The sequence below is a fragment of the Myotis yumanensis genome, unplaced genomic scaffold (assembly GCF_028538775.1).
Source record: "Myotis yumanensis isolate MYYU_CA2020_CCGP unplaced genomic scaffold, mMyoYum1.0.hap1 SCAF_5, whole genome shotgun sequence".
NCBI classification, from domain to species: domain Eukaryota; kingdom Metazoa; phylum Chordata; class Mammalia; order Chiroptera; family Vespertilionidae; genus Myotis; species Myotis yumanensis.
The window spans coordinates 8,340,709-8,361,017 of NW_027223756.1; the positions used below are offsets into that span (position 1 = coordinate 8,340,709).

Here is a 20,309-nt window from a genome sequence, read left to right on the forward strand (position 1 = left end):
AGTGCGGTAGGCCAGGGGGGTGGGACATAGGGGTTGAAGGGGGTAAAGGGGGGGGGAGGGACATCTGTAATCATTCAACAATAAAGATACATTTAAATAAATAAATAAAATGATGGAGCAGAAGGATACAGAACAAGGAAAAATGTCTAAAATTTATTGTTATCTAAAAACAATAGTTTATAAAAAACTATAAAAAAAGAATAACAAATTAGGAAAAAATACACAGTAAACAAATACACACATGCTACACCTAGAAAGACCAGAAAGAAATATACCAAAAGTAACTAAGTACCCAATTAAGAAAGAGGCTGTCAGCTTCCCCTTTGTGTTCGTGTCCCCTCACTAACCCTCCAACAAAAAGGACTTTATATTTCAACAGGACCTTAGAGACCAGCTTTCAAGTCTCAAAAGTAGGTTTACAGTTGTTCCTATGAAAAATAATGTAATAACTAATAAATAATAATACAAGAGCCCTGGCCAGTGTGGCTCAGTTGGTTGAGCCTAGTCCCACTGGTTCGATTCCCAGAGGTCACGGTTCCAGGAGGTCATGGTTCGATTCCCGGTCAGGGCACATGCCCAGGTTGGGGGTTCAATCCCCAATAGGGTGAGTGCAGGAGGCAGCCAATAGATATTTCTCTCTTCCTCTCCCTTTCCTTTCTCTAAAATCAATAACAACATATATTTTTAAAAAATAATAAGCCCAGCTGCGTGGCTCAGTGGTTGAGCATCAACCTATGAACCTGGAGGTCACAGTTCAATTCCAGTCGGGGCACATGCCCATGTTGCGGCTCGATTCCCAGTATGGGGTGTCAGGAGGCAGCTGATGGATGATTCTCTCTCATCATTGATGTTTCTATCTCCCTGTCCCTCTCCCTTCGTCTTTGAAATCAATAAAAAATATATTTAATTTACAAACAAAACAAAAAATAAATATAATAAAAATAATAATACAAGAACTGTTTCATGTACTCACAAATATAAATCTACTTTTTTGCCCCATCCTGTATCTGAACACAGTTTAATGGTCCAACACCATACAGGTTTTGCTATATATAAATACATATATATGTATATAAATATATATATGCATTTCATAGAACCCTATCCCCATATCTCACTCCCTAAAAGAGAACCATTTAAACGTGTTCAGCCAGTTTCTTGTGTTTAACAATATGTGTGCTTTGCTGCTTCTAGATTTTTTTCAGTGTTAGGCGTTATTTTTAAACTTGTCTCTCTGGAGCAGTGGCTCTCAACCTTCTGGCCCTTTAAATACAGCTCCTCATGTTGTGACCCAACCATAAAACTATTTTCGTTGCTACTTCATAACTGTAATGTTGCTACTGTTACGAATCGTCATGTAAATATCTGATATGCAGGATGGTCTTAGGCGACCCCCGTGAAAGGGTCGTCCGACCGCCAAAGGGGTCGCGACCCACAGGTTGAGAACCGCTGCTCTGGGGGATGGAGGCTTAGGTTCCTCCCTTTCGCAGCCCGTATGCCACACATTGTTTGGGGGGAAGCAAGCTTCAGTGTTTGCATTACTTTTACTCTGTAAACACTATTCGGGGCAGAAGCACGTAGCCGACAATGATCACTTTTTCTTTCCAGCACATTTATTTTTTCTAGAGTTAATAATTGTCATTTTTATGACTGCCTACAAACTTATCACTGGTTCAACCTCACACTCTGCCAGTTATCTAAATCTTCTCAGAGTCCAGGCCAGTACACCCCATTCCTCTTTTTAGCTCTGTCTTGCCAAGGCATGTGCCGGCTTCAGAGTGAGCTGCTTGCTCTCCGTGCACAGTTGGCATCCTGGGATCCCCTCCTTGCCACTCTCTTCTTTCCTAAATACCATGCCTTCCCCTCTGGGGCCTAGCCCCTCATTTTGGCAGGACACCAAAATGAGAAGGAAGTAAATTTTTTGAAATCTTGCATCTCTAAAAATACCTTCATTCTCTCCTACACTAGTTTATAAGTAGTTTTGCTGGATATAAAATTCTAGGTCGGAAATGACTGTCCTTACATTTTTTAAGGCATTGCTCTATCGTCTTTTAGGTTTCCAGGGTCACCCTCCATTCAGAAGCCCAGAGCTATTCTGAGTCCTAATCATTTTTCTAGGACCTGGTTTTCTCTCGGAAAACTTTTAGGATCTTGAATCGTCCCCAGTGTTTAAGTTGCACAATGGTATGACTTGGTGTGGTTGACTTTGATCCGTTGTGTTGGGCACTCCCTGAACCCTTTCAATCTAAAAACTCTCCTCCAATTGTTCTGAGAACTTGTTCTGAATAATTTCATTGATGCTTCTTTCCCCATTTCCTCTGCTCTTTCTGAACTTCTATTACTCAGTTTTCCTGGCCTGGTGCTTTATATTGTCCCCTTATTTTTCATCTCATTGTTTTTTCGTTTTGCTTTTCAGAAGAGTTCCTCCATTTTACTTTCTAGTCTTCCTTCAGATATTTTCATTTCTTCCAAAGTATTTTAATTGCCAAAGGCTCCTTTGTGTTCTCTGTGGGTCCCTTTTATAAAATGCAGCATCCTGTTCGTGTTTCATGGTTGTGTAGCTTTCTTCTCCATGCACACTCCCTGTTCCCTCCAAGGCCTTCCCATCGCCATGTGTTTGTTTTAATCTCTTATTTTTCTCATTCGAGGCTTCCCTCAGGCATCTGGATCTCAGCTGCCGGCTCACATCTAAGGGTGGGGGCCCTAAAAGCTGGCTGGATTGGAGCTTGTTGACTGGGTGACGGGATACGTGATTTGGCTGTTCTGCTTCATCCAGGAATCCTCAATGTCAGTATCTTTACATCTTTTCTCTTTTTATCTCTTTTCTCTGTTCAGCTTTCCCCAGACTCTTCTACTGTCCAGCCTGGGAGGTAATGGCCTGGCACCAGTCTGGGAACCGAGTGGTAGCTGGGGGCTGGGGTCTCAAAATCCTGCCTGTCGACATTCCCTTAATCACCACGTGTCCAGTCTGGTGCGGCCCCGCAGTGAACCTGCCTTGTGTCCTGCCGTCCAAACTCCCTTTTGTTCTCTCCAAAAAATAAACCTCCCGTCTTTTGCAGGTTGGGGCTGGGCAGTTACCAATTTGGGGAGGAGATCAGGTGGTCTGTTTCAGAAGCAACTTTCATCCAATCCTCTTACTTAAGACCCTCCTCACTTTATTCCCAATTCCACTCCCAGAAATAGGTGCTCCTCCCAATTCGCAAGGCTTCTGCAGGTGTTTTTTAAATATATTTTTTTTATTGATTTCACAGAGGAAGGGAGAGGGAGAGAGAGATAGAAACATCAATAATAAGAATCATTGATTGGCTGCCTCCTGCACACCCCCTACTGAGGATCGGGCCCACAACCCAGGCATGTGCCATTGACCGGAATCGAACCTGGGACCATTCAGTCTGCAGGCCGATGCTCTATCCACTGAGCCAGACCAGCTAGGACTGCAGGTGTTCTTTACAGATTATAGTGTTGTTGTTGTTTCCATTACCAGGCCATTTTTTTCTTTTCTCAGATAGGTCTGTCTACCAGATAGGTTGTCACCTGTCCCTCTGCCTTCCAGCTTCCACATTATACAGGGTGGGCAGAAGTAGGTTTACAGTTGCTTATATAGAAAATAATTCATAAGTAATAACATTAAGAATAAGTTCAGTTTTTCACATACAACTGTAAATTTACTTTGGCCAAACCCTGTATTGCTACTTTGTTCTCCAAGTCTCCTTGTCCCCACGTGTGCATGCTTTTAAAGATCTTTTTTCTGATCTTTTCCTAGTTTCAGGAGTCAGTGAAATCAGGTGGGTAGTTCAACTGGCATTTTTAACCTTAAGGCTCCCAATAATTTATTTTTCAAATCTCCTCTAACCTGTAGTGAGGAAGGAACACGGTGAGGTCCAATAGAACCCAGCTCTTCTAAGTTCTCACCTTTCAGGGGACGGGAGGACCCCAGTGTAATGCAAGAACCTTGGAAGCTGACTGGCTGACGTGCATTAAATGAAGAGAACTGGTTTTGAGGCCAGACGCTCCCGGGTATGAAGGCTAGCTCCAACCCTTCTTACCAATGTGACCGGGAGGAAATGACTTCCCTTTTCTGGGCCTCAGTTTCTTTACCTGTAGCATGAGAACAGCAGCCTCTTGCAGGACTGTACGTGTCTATGTGTGTGTGCAAGTGGGGAGGGAGGTTACTTTAAATGACACATGTAGAGTGCCCCCAGCACACTGCCCTGCAGGAATAGAACAGGTACACACTAAATGGTAGTTCTCGTCTCCTTCTCCATCGAGCTAGGGATTGTAGCAGGAGTGACAACAAAGTCTCCATCCCCACGGCAGGGCACACAACAACCAAGGGCAGGTGGCAAAACTCTCACAGGCCCTGGCATGCCATCTGCGTTAGAAGCCAGGCAGGTGGCCTCACCGGTCTATCGACGTGCTCAAGAGCTGGACTTGGAAGGCAAACCTGGCTTGTAAAACCCAAAGACAGTCATGAGGAGGCTTGGGCCACCTCTCTCTAACTGGGGACGCTTGGGCTGGGGGATGCCCCAGTTCCTGGCTGGTTTGGATCTCTGATCAGGTTACCTGAGATGACCCTAGTCCCTTCAAATACAAGTTCTGTGTGTGTGTGTGTGTGTGTGTGTGTGTGTGAATCCTCATTGGAGGATATTTTTTCCATTTGTGTTAGAGAGAGTGGGGGGGGGGGGGGGGTGAGGGAGGGAGGGAGGGAGGGAGGGAGGGAGAGAGAGAAACATTGATGTGAGAGAGCCACATCAATTAGTTGCCTCTCCAATGCAACCCACGTTTCCTAGAATCAAACCCACAATCTTTTGGTTCAAGGGCCAGTGGTCTAACCACTGAGAAACACCGGCAAGGGCCAGGTTGAAGTTCTTTAACATTCAAAACAGTAGTGTCTTTGAGCCTGATGGTGCTCTCGGGAACACCCGGAAGTCACATGATAGGACTGCATCATTAACTTCCTACCATTGATCATGAGTTCAATCTTACTGGTTCCAAGCATCTGTTCAAAATTTTTGTCATGTCCATGAATTAATAATATCAAATAATAACTGTGATTATCTGAGAGCTTAAGAATACGACAGGTACTATTCCAAGCACTTCACTGTTGTTAACTACTTTCAGCCCCATAGCTGACGGTGATACTGTTATTATGTCCACTTACACGTGAAGAATCTGAGGCAGAGGGAAGTGGCATGACTCGTGTGAGGTCACACAGCTAGTAAGTTGCATATCCTGGATTTGGACCTGGGCAGTCCAGCTCCAGAGTCCATACTCTCAAGACATTATGGAAAGTGTTTTCAACCAAAAAGAATATTTATTCAGCCATTAAGATGTTCTAAGGCAATCATGTTACCTAGACCAGTGGTTTTCAGCTGGGAGAATTCTGCCCCAGAGGACACATTTGGCAATGTCTGGAGACATTTTTAGTTGTCACAACTTGGGGTGGGGTTACTTCTGGCATCTAGTGGATAGAGACCAGAGATGCTGCTAAAGGTGCCACAATATATAGGCCCCTACAAGGAAGACTTATCTGGCCCAAAATGTCAGTAGTATTGAGGTTGAAAAACCCTGGCAGACACATACGGAAATGCAGACAGACAAATAAGCAGATATATTGTGATCATGCGATGAAGAGCACTACTGTGGCTGGGCTAACTTTGGGGAGGGGAGTCTGCTGATGGAGTTGTTACAGTGAGCCTCTCAGAGGCAATGACGGATAAAACTGGAAGGATGAGAAGGAACCAGTTGTGCAAAAGGATCAACAGAAAAGCATTCTAAGCCGGGGAACAGCAAGGACGAGGGGAAAAGTTGCAGGGCAGACTACCGGAGCAGAGGGTGAGCCTAATGACTGACAGCATGAGATGGGGTGGGCATGGCTGGCAGGGGCCTGATCACTGTATAGGCCATGAAAAGAGCAATGAGAAGTCACTGAAGATTTTTTTTTTTAACTGGGGTAAAACAGCCCTGGCTGATGTGGCTTAGTTGTCCCAGGCACCAAGAGGTTGCTAGTTTGATTCCCAGTAGGGGGCGTGCAGGAGACAGCAGATGAATGTTTCTCTGTCATCAATATTTTTCTCTATCTCTCCATCTCTCAAATCAATAAAAACATATATATATTTTTAAATGTGGTAAAATATATATTTAACATAAAATTCACCACTCTAACCACCTTTAAGTGTACATTCACATTGTCCAAGCATCACCACCATCCATCTCCAGAACTTTTTCATCTTCCCAATCTTAAACTCCAGAGCCATTAAACACTAACTCTCCATCCATCACTTCTCCAGCCACTGAAGGGTTGTAAACAAGGAGATAATGTAACCTGGTTGGCATTCTGAGATGATGACGAATGAAAGAAAATGGAAGGAAAATGGCAAATGAATCATGGCAGGGCACAGGAAGAGATGGTTTGCACAAGGAGTGGAGAAAGAGGAAAGTGGGCAGATCTGCAAGGCAGTACAGGCAGGACTTGGGGCAGCCATTCCCTCCTCCCTTTGTGGTGGTGGAGGGTGGGCCCTGGTGGTGGTGGTGGGGGGGGTACTCACAGCTGACCTGGGAGCCCAGCTTGTGCTCCCAGACGGCATGCAGCTGCTGATACTCCTGCTGTGCAAGCTCCAGACGCTGCCGCTTCACCTGGTAGATCTCCTTCTGTGCACTCAGGGCCTCCTGGGCCACCACCAGGTAATCCTTCAGCATGTGCTCCTGCTCCCGCCGCCATTGCACCCGGGGGTCCTCGATCTGAGTGGTTTCTGGAACAGACCCCAGAGACTCTAGGTCAGCACCTCACAAGTATCTGTTGGGTTGGTGGCCTGCGGCATCCACTACCAGAAAACAAGAAGCATAATGAATAGCAAACCACAATAAATGTGAATGGGTTAAACTTACTTACCTGTTATACAACAAAGGCTCTTCACTTTGAAGCAAACAAACACAAAATAAACCAGGATCAATTTCCAAACCCAAAGTCAATCTGTCTGAGCATGGCTAGGAGAAAGACCAGAATTGAGTTCTAATCTAGGCAGAGGCTCAAGGACATTACAGATGCTTAAGGTCGTCTGTTTTGGTAAAGAGCAAAGTAAAGCAAGATAAATAACACCTCAGAGGATATGAAGAAATAGGAACTCCCATGCTCTACCAGAAATGTAACTCAGAAGAGCCTTAACTAGAGGGCTATCTGACCATGTACATGAAGAGCCTTGAAATGTTAACCCTTTGACCAATAATTCCCCTTATAGTAACTCATTATAATAATAAGTAATATAAGAAATTAAAGCAAAGATGCTTTTGTACAAAACCATGATAATATCAAAAATAAACAAAGAGCACTTATTTGATATTTATTCTATACCAAGCACTATCCTAATTACTTTATATCTATTTACTCGTTCAATCCTTACACTACTTCTATAAAAAGGATTCTATTACTGCCCTCATCATACAAAAGAGAAAACAGAGAGAGGTTAAGTAACTTGCTCAAGGTCAAACAGAAAATAAATGCTCAAATAAGTATGTTATATTTACATGATACACTAATACGGCCATTAAAAAAAAAAATGTCCTTGAAAAAAATTAATAAAATGGAAAGGTGCTTATGATATAAAAGTGAGTGGCAATACAGTGTACAAACTTCATAAATAATTCTATGTTTATCAAAATAAATATGGACATTCTCCAAAATATTAAGAGGACACTTAGCAAATTATCAATAGTGATTTCATTTATTTTTTTAATTATGTGTAAAATAAATATGTACAGTGGCAATTTGACTAAAAGACATTAATTTAAAAAATAAAAAGGGATAGCTGGCAGCTGAAGAGATGTAGAAGAGGTCAAAGCAATGTCAAAGAGCCAATGCCCATTGACAATCCACTCCTCCGACATTTCCCAGTTGGGGGGTGGAGTCAGGGGTGACTGACAGACCAAAAATTCTATCATCATGGCCAGGTGGTGAACCCAGCCTGCAGACCGGTTTTACTTTGCCCAAAGAACTCTATTACTTTTCAAAGGAAACTTGGCCTGTCAGGATCAGGCTGAATATTGTTTTTAAAGTTTGTAACTTTTTAAAATTTATATTTTTTGGAAATATACTACAAAATAAAACAAAGGAAATGTTAACCCTTTGATCAATAATTCCCTCAATTGCAAATTTATAAAATAAGAAGTGAGAGTTTCCATCTCTCTAATCCTACTCCCCAGAGGTAACTGTTGTTAAGAGCTCACACACTTGCAGATATTGTCCCCTACTTAGCTACAAATTTGTTTTTATATATGTGTATATATACACAAACTTATTTGTTTTTTGTTTAAATATGTTTTTCTTGATTTCATAGAGGAAGGGAGAGGGAGAAATATCAATGATGAGAGAGAATACCTCCTGCACGCCCCTACTGGGGATCCCATAACCGGGCATGTGCCCTTGACCCGAATGGAACCCAGGACCCTTCAGTCCGCAGGCCAACGCTCTATCCACTAGGCCAAACCAGCTGGGGCCACAAACTTATTTTTAATGCAATGTGGTCCTGCATCATATATATTGGGACAAGCTTTTCACCTTTCCTAGTAAGTGTATAAAGATTAACCTCGATTTTTAATAATTTTTTTAGTTGTATTACTGCTTATATTTTTCACTTACCTCAATTGTTTAAAGGACAGCACAGTATTCCATGGTATGGTATTAGGTTTCTTTACGGTAGGGTACTAGTGGTTCCCCAGACCACTCATGGGAAACTTCTGAATTGTTCTCAATTCTTTTGTTAGGTTTCCTGGTGGTCTAGTGGTTAGGATTCGGCGCTCTCAATTCTTTTGCTACCACAGTCAATGCTGCAGTGATGATTCTTACAAACATACTTCTGTGAACTTGTCTATTAGTTGTGTAGGATAGAGTTCCTAAAAGAGGAACTACTGGCTCAGAGAATAAACACATTTACAATAGTAATAGTACCAAATTACCTTCAAAAGACTGTACCAATTTTTATTCTCACAAATAGCCCATGAGAGTGCCTTCCCCCCACCTCCAATTCTCAGTAAAATTGCTGGGAGAAAAAAAAAAAGTTGAGCGGGCTGGAGAAAGTCAATGGGGGGGGGGGGGGGGGGAGGTAATACTTTCCAGAATAAATTATTTTTTAAAAAAAAAGTTGGTGCTTCATCCAGTAATTCTGAGTCTTAGCAGATTATGAGAATCAGCCAAGGAGCTTCAAAAAACAGAATCAAAGCTTCAACCCTGTCCAAGAACACATGCAGCAGGTCCTCGAATAATGTCTTTTTGTCCACTGTCATTTCACATAATGCTGAAAAGCGGCCCTAGGAACTTAACTCCTGTATATCATTAGCCTACAATAAAATTGGTTTCCTTACACATACATTGCTTCGCAGAACACATGATGTGATCGCCAATCAAATCCCTCTAACCATGATGAATGTAAATGGGAATACTGACATATGAAATAATGAGAATGGGTTGTTCTTTTGTTAATCCTCACCAGAGGATATTTTTTCCCCATTGATTTTTAGAGAGTGAAAGGGAAGGGGAGAGACAGAGAAACACTGATGTGAGAGAGACAGGTCAATTGGTTGCCTCCCACACTCGCCCTGACCAGGGCCGGGAATCGGGCCTGTGACCGAGGTACATGCCCTTGACTGGAATGGAACCCAGAACCCTTCAGTCCGAGGGCTGACACTCTATCTACTGAGCCAGACCAGCTAGGGCGAGAAGAGGTGATAATTTGGAAAGAACTGTCTACCAGAAATGTGTCTGTTTCTAGTATATGTGCTGTTTCTAGTTCCTCTCCTCCATTTTCTTCCCAGACTCACGACTTTTGCCCCCCAGTCCTTGTCTAAAGCTGCCCTCCACAGTCAGGGTCACCAGTGTCTCCTGGGTTACTAAAGCTAGTGGTCAACTCTGAGGCCTCTTCATCGTTGACCTGACAGAGCTGACAACACCCCCCCCCCGCCCCCCCCCCCCCCCGCCCCCCTGCCTTGATACACTTCCTTCCCGTGGTGCCCAGACCCTCGGCTTTCCTCAAACCTTTCTGGTCACTCCTCAGAATCACTTGTTTTCCTCTTTTCCGCACCCTTTTACTGTCTGAGGACCCCATGGCTCATTCCTTGGTCTTTTTCAGTCTTGATATTTCCCTTTGGTAATCTCATTTGGCTTCATGTCTTGAAATACTATCTATAGCCAACAACTCCCGTGCACGTATCTTCAGCCCCGATCTCTTTCCAAGCCCCAGATTCCTATAGCAAGCTGGCCAGCATCCTCTCTCAGACGTGTAAGAGGCATGGAAGACTCAACATGCCCCAAAGAACCCTTGTTCCTCCTTCCTAAACCCGCTCTTCCTGCAGTTTTCTCCACCCCATTGATGGCAACTCCATGGTGCCAGTTGCTGAGGTCCAATGAGAGTCACTTATTCCTCTTTCTTCCTCATCCCATATGCAATCTATCAGGAAGTCCTCTGGGTTCTGCCTTGAAAATACATCCAGCATCTGGACACTTTTCACCACCTCCACTGCTATGGCCCTGCTCTGGGACTCTGTCCTCTGTCACCTGAACCGTGCAATTGTCTCTCACAGGGTCTCCCTGCTCCTGTCCTTACCCACAAAGGTCTATTGGTAGCACAGCAGCCAGTGACCCTTTTAAGACATAGAGCAGAACTTGCCACTCATCTGCTGGAAACTCTCCAATGGCTCCCATCTCACACGGGAGTAAAAGACAGAAAAGTATGGCAAATGGACCACAGCCCCATCTATCTCTGGTCTGATGCCCTTCCTCCTATCCCTCACTCATCCTGCCTCCTTGCCATCCCTAAATGTGACTGCACCTTAGTTTTTGCTCTATGCTCTCTACTTGAAATGCTCCCTCACTCCTTAAAGTCTTAGCTCACTTCTCATTTTCTCAACAAGTCCTTCCCTGTCCTTGCCCTGTCATCCTCAAACACACCCAGTCCATTAGCCCCACGCTCTGCTTTCTTTTTCCCATAATGCTGATAATTGTCTAGTACACTACCTAATCTGCTTATTTATTCTGTTTATTTTCTCTTTTGCCGAAATGAAAGCTCTATAAGGGCAAGGATCATTGCCAGGGACTCTTATGTGTCTCAAGCTCCCAGGACAGAGCCTGGAACATTGCAGGCGGTAGGTGAATACTTGCTGAATGAATGAATGTCGGGTGGTAGATGTAATTTGTTGTTCAATTCTAACGTGTCTGTAACTCTTAAGAGAGCAATTCCAGTCATTGACCTCTGAGTCCACGGGTCTGAATGCTTGGGTCTCGATGGTCATATTCATGCCACTGGCATCACGGGCTCCATCTACAGAGGTGGTGCCCTCTATCCAATGAGAGCACCTTCACACCAAAAGGAAACCAGTAGCCTGATAGCTGGTAAAACTACCATAGAGAATACTCCCTATTCTGGCCCCTATGTACTCCTATCCCCCCATACACCCACCTCATTTCTGCCATCATCCCCTCAAGAATAAACTCTGCCACGGCCTGCTACTCCTTCCTTCCTTCCTTTTTCCAACGTCTCCCAGAAGCACCTTAAAATCCCACTCCTGCCTCAGGTTTTAATGAGGGGGATGCACTCAGCAATTAGAAACAGGAAAGGCCTGATGAGGGCTCCTGTGCATCAGTGTTTAACCCAGCACGCCACGCAGCCCTCCCAGCATTAACCTCATTCCCCATGCACACCCAATTAGGCATATTTACTTCTCATTATCCAGTATGCAATCATGAGCGCTAATAAAGAGCTCTGCTACCCCCAACAATGCAATTAATGTCATTAGCTGTCTCTCAGAAACTCTTCTACCCTTCGGTGCCAGGAGCGGTCCGCTCATTCATCCTTTCGTCACGCACTCAGGCATGTATGCCCTTTTCTACTCACTACGTGCCTTATCTAGGAGAACCTGCAACACTAGGTAAGTGGCGATGCTACAGAGTGACGAGGGGCACGACAAAGGTATGGCCAGGTGCTACTGAAACCCAGAGGAAGTGGATGGACAAGCACCCCTCTGCTCCCCAGCAGCGGTTCAAATCCCAGCTCTGCCATGTTTTAGCTCTGAGTATTCAGCGATGGATTACTACCTCTAAGTCCCATTTTTAAGATGGGGATAATCATCCTAACACCCCACAGGGTAGTTGGGAGGATTAAATGGGATGCTGCCTAGCTAGTGCCTTGCCCAGCATTGGCACAGAGTGTACGCTCAGTACATGGGCTAGAATCTGCTGCCCTATTCTCAGCCTTCAAGCTTTGCCAGGCATGTCCCACTTCATTCCATTCTCCTTTTGCCTGAAAGGATCAAGGAAATTCTCCAATTCGCAAGGTTGAGAGTGAGCCAGAAAATCCTCTTTCCTCACACGAATAAATGGGGCAGCAAATTTCAGAAGGCAGGAATACTCCTGGCCAAGAAGGTGCACAATGGATGAAGCCCAAGCACACTCGACTCTCCCTGGCTCAGGGACTACAACCAGGGCTCCTCCACCTGTCAGACAGCATGCTTGTCCCTTTCTCAGCCTATTCCTCCATCATAGTCCCAGAGACAAAGACACCAGGAACCTTCATCTGCATCAGGATGCCAGGATCACAGACAGGAAGTGAGGGTGGGCTGATTCATAGGATGGGCTAGAGACACACACACTCACACCACACCCCTATGAACACCTATGTGTGCACGCTGCTGGGGGCTTGCTGGGGCTCTGGCTGCTCCAAAATGATCTGGCAATGACACATCTACCTTTATGAGGAAAAGAAGGTCTGTATGCACATAGGTTGATATATGTAAAAAAAGGACATACCTATAATAATAAAAGCGTAATATGTTAATTAGACCAGACGTCCTTCCGGACGACCTTCCGGATGAAGCCAGGGCTGCGAGGGAAGCCCGGGTCCTGGGTGCCAGAGAGAAGCTGGTGCCGGTAGCTGGGGGGAGGAAGGCCTACTCGTGCACAAATTTCATGCATCGGGCCTCTAGTATGTATATATATACACATAAACACACAATTGGGAAATTTCTGGAACGATACACACAACATTGTCAGCAGTGGCTGCCTCTGTAGAATTGAGGAGATGAGTTATGAGAGGGGGAGTCTCAGATTCTACTTAAAACCCTTCTAAACTGTTATTTTATCTGAGCATACATTATTTATCTATACCTACGCTGACATCTCTACCTAACTGTACATAAAACAAAATACAGCTCAGTGGTTGGGCATCAACCTGTGAACCAGGAAGTCATGGTTCAATTCCCAGTCAGGGCACATGCCTGGGTTTCAGGCTTGATCCCCAGTCGTGCAGGAGGCAGCCAATCAATGACTCTCTTTCATCATTGATGTTTTTATCTCTCTCTCCCTCTCCTTTCCTCTCTTAAATCAATAAAGATATATTTTTTAGAAAGAAGGAAAAAAAAACCCCAAAAAATACAATTTGGCTTCAAGAGCCTCTTCCAGACTTAGGAGGTGAGCGTGGAGGTAGAGGATCGGGGAAAGGGGAGGAGGAAGGGAGGATGGCCAGGAACTTACTGGTGTTGTGGTCTATGAAGTAATCTCCAACCTGTGGGTCATACGCCTCTTCCCATCCTAGAGGCAGCTCATCGCTAATGCAGTCGGCAAAGGTGAGCGGTTTGGTGTACCTGGGGAGGAAGAGGAGAAAGACTCCATCAGCCCTGCAACTCTTGGCCTCCATGCTACTCGGTGCTGGCCCAACAGATCCCAAAACCTGGCAACGACACCAGATCCGTCCCTGTTGTTCCAGGAAGGTGAACACATGGAAGGAGCTAGGGAATCTGTGTCCCAGCTCCAACTTGGTCACTAACTAGGGAGACATATGAACAGGTCACCTTCCTTCTCTGGGCCTCCAGTTCTGCATCTCGACCCGAAGGGTTTGCAGGAAAGCGCTCTAAGGTCAAGGCTTGCTTTTGGACTTGGACTCCAGCCCTCTCTGGCTTCTCCGCCTGCAACTCCCTCGCCCGTCCCACCCCCAGTCTTCCTCCCAGCTCTATGGCACGGTGTCATGCCCACTTCCCCTTTGGAAACCTGACTTACTGCAGCATCTAGAATAGCAGATGCCCCCGCCCTGTGAGTTTGGCCAAGAGCCGTATTTCTTGCCTCCTGAGCTGGTTCCCAAATGCCTGTGCCCACTGCTGTTCTTCCCGAGACAATCCAGCCCCAACTTATCTTTTAACAATAACCACCCACTAAGTCCCCGTTCTGCTGTGAGTGAAGTGGCAGTAATCACTCGGTCTTGTGGCTAAGTCAGACAGACGTGCAACTCACCCAACTAAAGGAACAAAGACATCACAAACTGCCAGTCAAGTATTTCAGCTAGAGTGCCAGGAATCTAGACATACCCGTCCGCCTGAGTGGCCCCTCCAGACAGCTCCTGGGTTTCTACAGTTGCTGCCTCTACCTAAAATACATATTCCCATCTCCTCCCTCTCTTGTCTGCTCCCAACCCACTCCCAGTTCCAGACTCCCAGAGACTGCTTCACCGGTCTTTCTGCAAACTGGCAAACTGAGGTCCAATGGGACAGGAAGAAAGATGACTGCAATGAGGTCTACGATCCTGATCAAGAACTTCCCTCCAAGGCCTGGCTGGGGTGGCTCCGTTGGTTGAGCCTTGTCCCATGCACCAAAAAGGCACAGGTTTGATTTGGGGTCAGGGCACATGCCTGAGATGCAGGTTTGATACCCAGTAGGGGGCATGCAGGAGGCAGCCAATTGATGTTTCTCTGTCACATTGATGATTCTCTCTCTCTCAAATCAATAAAAACTTTGTGGTTTTTGTTGTTGTTTTTTAAAGAACTTCCCTTCAAGCCAAAGGAATCCACCCTCTCTCTTATCCTGTGCAATCTCCTTCCAAATCAAACTTGAAGCAAAATACCTGGGGGAAAGAAAGACTGAAGGGTCCCCGGTGGAGAGACCTGGTGCATTTATGAGCTCTGCATGTCCATGGTCTGGTAGGCTGTACAAATACCGACTGACTGAATTCCTGGCACTCTGGCTCAAAAGTTCTGTTAGTTGGAAATTTACTGCTATATTGTAGGAGACAATGAGGATGAGGCCAGAGGTATATATGACATGCAACAGGCTAATCACCATTAAATGAGGGTTCAATAAGCATCATTTCCATTAGCTGTGTGAGTCTGGCAATTTAACCTCTCTGAGACTCAGTATATTCATCTGTGAAGTGGGGATAATAATCATTCTCTGGGGTGTCGGTTGGCTTAAATAAGGCCATGCTTATAAGAACATTTAGCACAGATCCCGCTACAAATGAGTGCACAACAAAACATTAGTTACTATTATCCCCATTTCCCACACAGGGAAACTGAGGCTAAGAAAGGCTAAATAATATTTTCAGTGTCGAAGACCAAGCTGGGATTTCAAGCAAGGCAATGTGTCGCCAGAGCCCCTGCGGTGAGCTAAAAGGTCCTCTTGAAAGCCGACATCTTCAATGCATCTCTTGAGCCCCAAGGCAAATCACACAGGTGATGGATGGGGCCTTTCTTCAGCTAAGAATGCTCTTCGCTGGCTCCCTCCAGGGACACCTGTGCGGGTCTGGGTAGGTCTGGGTAAAGTTCCTGCGAGGCTGCCTGCAGCCCACTCAATACTCTGCTCAGATTTCAGAAACAGATGGCCACTTCCAGCGGTGTCTCCCCCACTCCCAAATCTCTCAGTGTTTGCTCCCTCTTCCTTATGGAGAATGAACCAATGCCCAAGAGCCAAAGCTCATCCCACGTCATTTCATCCAACAAATCTTTGAAAGGGTCCCTGAAGGAACTCTCCCCCCAGGCATATACGGTGAACTACTCCATCACTGAGGACAGGTAAGCTGTGAGGGAATAGGCATGCTCGCACCAACCACACTCAGACCTCTCCTTCAGGCTCATTCCTCGCCCTGCACTCCCCCAGCCCGGCTGTGGAGATATAAATCTTATTATACAATCAGTTTGCAACCCAGAAAACCAAGAAGCTATGTCCCTTCCCGACCGCTGCCCAGAATATGTGTGAGGATTATCACCTTTCAAAATTCCTCGCTGGGGACTGATGAAATAATTTCATCAATGGTGCATCTGAGCAAGGGAGCCCTGTGTCCCCCACAATTCGCTCTCAATAAGTATCTGTAGGAGCCCTGTGTCCCCCACAATTCGCTCTCAATAAGTATCTGTAGGAGCCCTGTGTCCCCCACAATTCGCTCTCAATAAGTATCTGAAGTGCATACGATCATGTATATGTAGGAACAAAAAATAACAATGTGTTCTATATTTTGCTAAAATGGAAGGATGCTTTCAATTTGCTAAAAGGGAAGGATGCTATGCAAAAGACAACTGTTGAAAGAGAAGATATACAGGATACTATTATGTATATTTTGCCCAAAAAAGTGTGTGTGTGTGTGTGTGTTATGTGTGTAGAAGAAAAATTAGAAAGATAGACATTAAAAGGTTATCTCAGTACAGAGATTTCAATGAAATTTAAGTTTTTTATCCTTTTTAAAATTAATTTTTCTGTAATGTTCACTTGTCAATTATAACTAAAATACTTATTAATGGCTAAATCTAGGCCTAGAAAGCAAATCATATACAACATGTTTCCTCTCTGGAGAGCATCATCACAGCTACATCACAGAGTTGGTCCATCCCAGCAGTATAACCTGAAGTGCTGCCTGATTCCCAAACCTGGGCTTTGCTAACAAAAATTCATGAGACCCTGTGAGTCTCAGAACAATCTGGAATGCAGCGTCAGCTACGCCAGAGATACAGAGGACCAAGTGGGAGCACAGGGAAGCCTGCAGCAGGCCCAAGGCATGGAGCTCTGGCCCACTTGCACCTTCAGCTTCTACGCCTTCCTAGGAGCATATTCCGTACACGTGGGTAACACACGCTGCTTAATGAAAAGGCAGCTAAGTGTTTCAAAGTCATCGACACAAGTGATTCACTGAGCTCTCTGTGTGTGACATGAGGAGCGGGGAGGGGCAGAGTGAAGCATCAACAATGCAATCACTTTTCCAGCAAAACATGACCCACGCACGACTGTCCCAGCCTCGGCCACTGAGAAGTCAGAGCTGAAATAATGTTGGCTACAAGCATCACTAATGTGACCGACATGTGGATGGGGGGAAAATGCTGAGTCCAACTTGCAGCAAATGCAGACATTGTGCCTAAGAGGGCTAGAAAAGATAACAATAATAAAGTGAATAAAGAGGACCCAAAATTAGAAGGGGAGGGCAGGAGGAGAAAGGACAGCTTTGATTTGATATTCAGGGTTCCCTTCAAAGGGACCATGGGGGAAGCCAGGGGGCTGATATCCGGCCGCCCAGAGCTCTTCCATGGGAAAGAGAAAAGCTTCCATTGGGAGACTATGCAACTTAACAAGAAACCTGGACAGCGAGAACCTCTCAGGAACAAATGCCAAGAGGGAGATGAATTATTCAGTGTGCAGAGACGTGCCGTTCAGACAGGATGAAGAGAAGCGATTTTAGCTGCACGGGGATTTAAACACACATACGTATACACACGTGCATGTGCGCGCGCGCGCACACACACACACACACACCCCTTCCTGCCAGGGAGGAACTGTTTAAACCAGTGCCCCCTGGGAAACTGCGGGTACTTCTCTGGTTTGTAATGTTTCCCTTTGGCCAAGCGCCAAGAATGTGAGCTGGGAAGAGATGTCAGTTTTCAGATGTGGCCAGGACTTGGGGGGCTTGCCCCCACCCCCTGTGATGAAGTGATCACCCCACCCTAAGCTGGTGCAATCCCAGGCTCCAGCCTCCACGGCCTGGGCGGCAGAAAACCCCAATATGAAGTCAAATGACCCAAAGGCTGGAAGGGCGAGAGAGAGGGAGGGTAGAGAGGGTGCCAAGCGAGAACTCTGTTCTGCCTCTGCTTAATTACCAACTGTGAAGGGACACAAACATTCTAGGATGTTTCACAACAGGCCCTCCTGGAAAAGGGGCCCGGAAGTGTCACCTTGGATACAGGTAGGTCCTGCCAGATCACCCTACACCGGGCACACGGGCACACCTGTCCCGCTCCCAGCTCCATGGGCTGTGGGAGAGGGCCCGGGAGCAGGCTGCCATGGCGGGCGGGCGGGCATTCAGCATTCAGACAGCGTGTCTTTTCTCAGGAGGCAGCTCAGAGGAGAAGCGGAAGGCTTCTGCCAAGTCTAACACTGGGTGGTGATTCTCTGGGGCCTGAGGAACGCAGAACGTATCTTTCATGTTTCTGGTGCTTCCCGAGCGATCCCAACACTTCCCACAGTAACCTCTTTATTGCGTCCAGCAGGATGCTGGCCCCGACCCCGCGCTCTCCAGGGGCCAGCTGGGAGGGACAACTTTCTAAAGGGCCCTCCAGACTGGGCGCCAAGAACTGTCCAAACTTTCAGCCGAACCTCTCCTGCCGGTTCTTCCCGCCCAGGGGTGTTTCACACGCATAGTTCCCATACCTTAGATTTCACACCCATCACGTGCCTTTGCCTCCGGCTGCTGCACAGAATCATTTCCGGAGAGCCCTTCACCTTTCACACCATGGAGACTGGAATGGGCTCTCCTTCCTTCCCTTAACTCAGTTCTGTAAAACACTTTCATTCACTCATTTTAACAAATCTGGGGATGATTAAAGTAACCATCGCCCAAGTTTGCCAGGAGGGCGGAGCACACGACACACAGGTGAACATCATCAATAAATGCCAGCTTCAGAGTGGACGAGACAGTGCCCGGCCCTCATGCTGCAGCCGGGGAGACACCCCAGCCTGGACGTGAACTGACATGGTCATTTCAGCCACGCACTGTAATTCAGAAAAAAGACAACCGGAACCCTAGCCGGTTTGGCTCAGTGGATAGAGCGTCGGCCCAAGAACTGAAGGGTCCCGGGTTCGATTCTGGTCAAGGGCACGCAGGTACCTCAGTTGCAGGCTTGGTCCCTGGCCCTGGTCCAGGCATGTGCGGGAGGCAACCAATCGATGTGTCTCTCTCACATCGATGTTTTTCTCTCTGTCTCTCCCTCTCCCTTCCACTCTATCTAAAAATTAATGGAAAAATATCCTTGGGTGAGGATTAACAAAAACCAAACAAACAAGCAAAAAAAACCCCAAAAAACCCACAACAGGATCAAGTGTAAAGGGGCAGGTGGCCATGGGAAGCTTCCGGTAGGAGATCTTTGGAGGGAGACCAGATAGATGCGGTGGGGGGGGGGGGGGGGGGGCAAAGGGAGTAGCCACCATGCAGGCTCTGGGGCGGACATTAAAGATGGCCCATCTCTGTGAGGCAGAGAGGGGCAGAGCTGGGCTTTCAGGGGCTTGGGGCCCCTCGTAAGGACTTTAAGCACCACCCCCTTGCCCAGCTGCAGAAAGTGACCTGGAGAATCTCCCTGCCTCACCCTCCCCTCCACTCTCTTCTTTTCTCCCACATTTCTTTTCTTTTTTTTTTTTTTGTATGTTTTTACTAGAGGCCTGGTGCACAAATTTGTGCACTGGTGGGATCCCTAGGCCTGGCCTGTGCCCTCTCCCAATCTGGGACCCCTCAGGGGATGTCAGACGGCCAGTTTCGGCCCGATCCCCACAGGCCAGGCCGAGAGACCCCACTGGGCCTCTAGTATGCATGTAAGATCTTTGGTTAATCTCTTCCCACCCTCCCCCCCCCCCCCTTCCCTCTGAGATTCATCAGTCTGTTCCATGTTTCCATGCCTGTGCTTTGAGCATCTGCTCCCTGGTGGTCAGTGCGTGTCATAGCTACCAGTTGAACGGTTGAACGGTCGCTTAGGCTTTTATATATATAGATTGATTTGAGAGAGAGAAGAAGGGAGAGGATAAGAGAGAAACATCGATGAGAAAGAAACATCATCAATCGGCTGCCTCCTGCACTCCCTCTGCTGGGGATTGAGCCTGCAACCCAGGCATGTGCCCTGACCAGGAATCGAGCCAGTGACCTCCTGGTTCATGGGTCGATGCTCAACCACTGAGCCACACCGGCTGGGCTCCCCATTTCACTACTCTTCCAAGCAGCCAGAATTTACTGTATGGACACAACAGCTCAGTCCTGTGCCAGGCACCACAGGGGCTCAAATGTTTGGATTAGCCTTGCTTCTGCCTTCAGGAGCCTGGGGTCAGGCCAGGGAGTCAAGGCTTGCCCTGAAAGCAAGAAGGTGACAGTATATGTGGCAGTTACACGACCTGAGACCATGGACCACAGAAAATCAGCGGATGCAAGGACAGCTAATAAGGTGCTGCATCTGCCGTACAGACCGAAAGACCAAGGAATGGGGGGAAGAGGGAGACAGAGGCAACGGGGTGTAGTCAGGGGAGGCTGGAGAAGAAA

At 46.5% G+C, this 20,309-nt stretch overlaps 1 protein-coding gene across 1 annotated transcript in view; it reads right to left on the reverse strand.

Moving 5' to 3' along the window:
- The window catches only part of WWC1 (WW and C2 domain containing 1), a 117,671-nt gene that overhangs the window by 50,122 nt on the left and 47,240 nt on the right, over positions 1-20,309 (reverse strand). Inside the window, exons 2-3 of the mRNA XM_070414449.1 lie at positions 13,517-13,626; positions 6,549-6,752 (exon numbers count right to left, since the gene is read on the reverse strand). Coding sequence (XP_070270550.1) covers positions 6,549-6,752; positions 13,517-13,626 — 314 coding nt within the window. The remainder of the gene's footprint in view (positions 1-6,548; positions 6,753-13,516; positions 13,627-20,309) is intronic.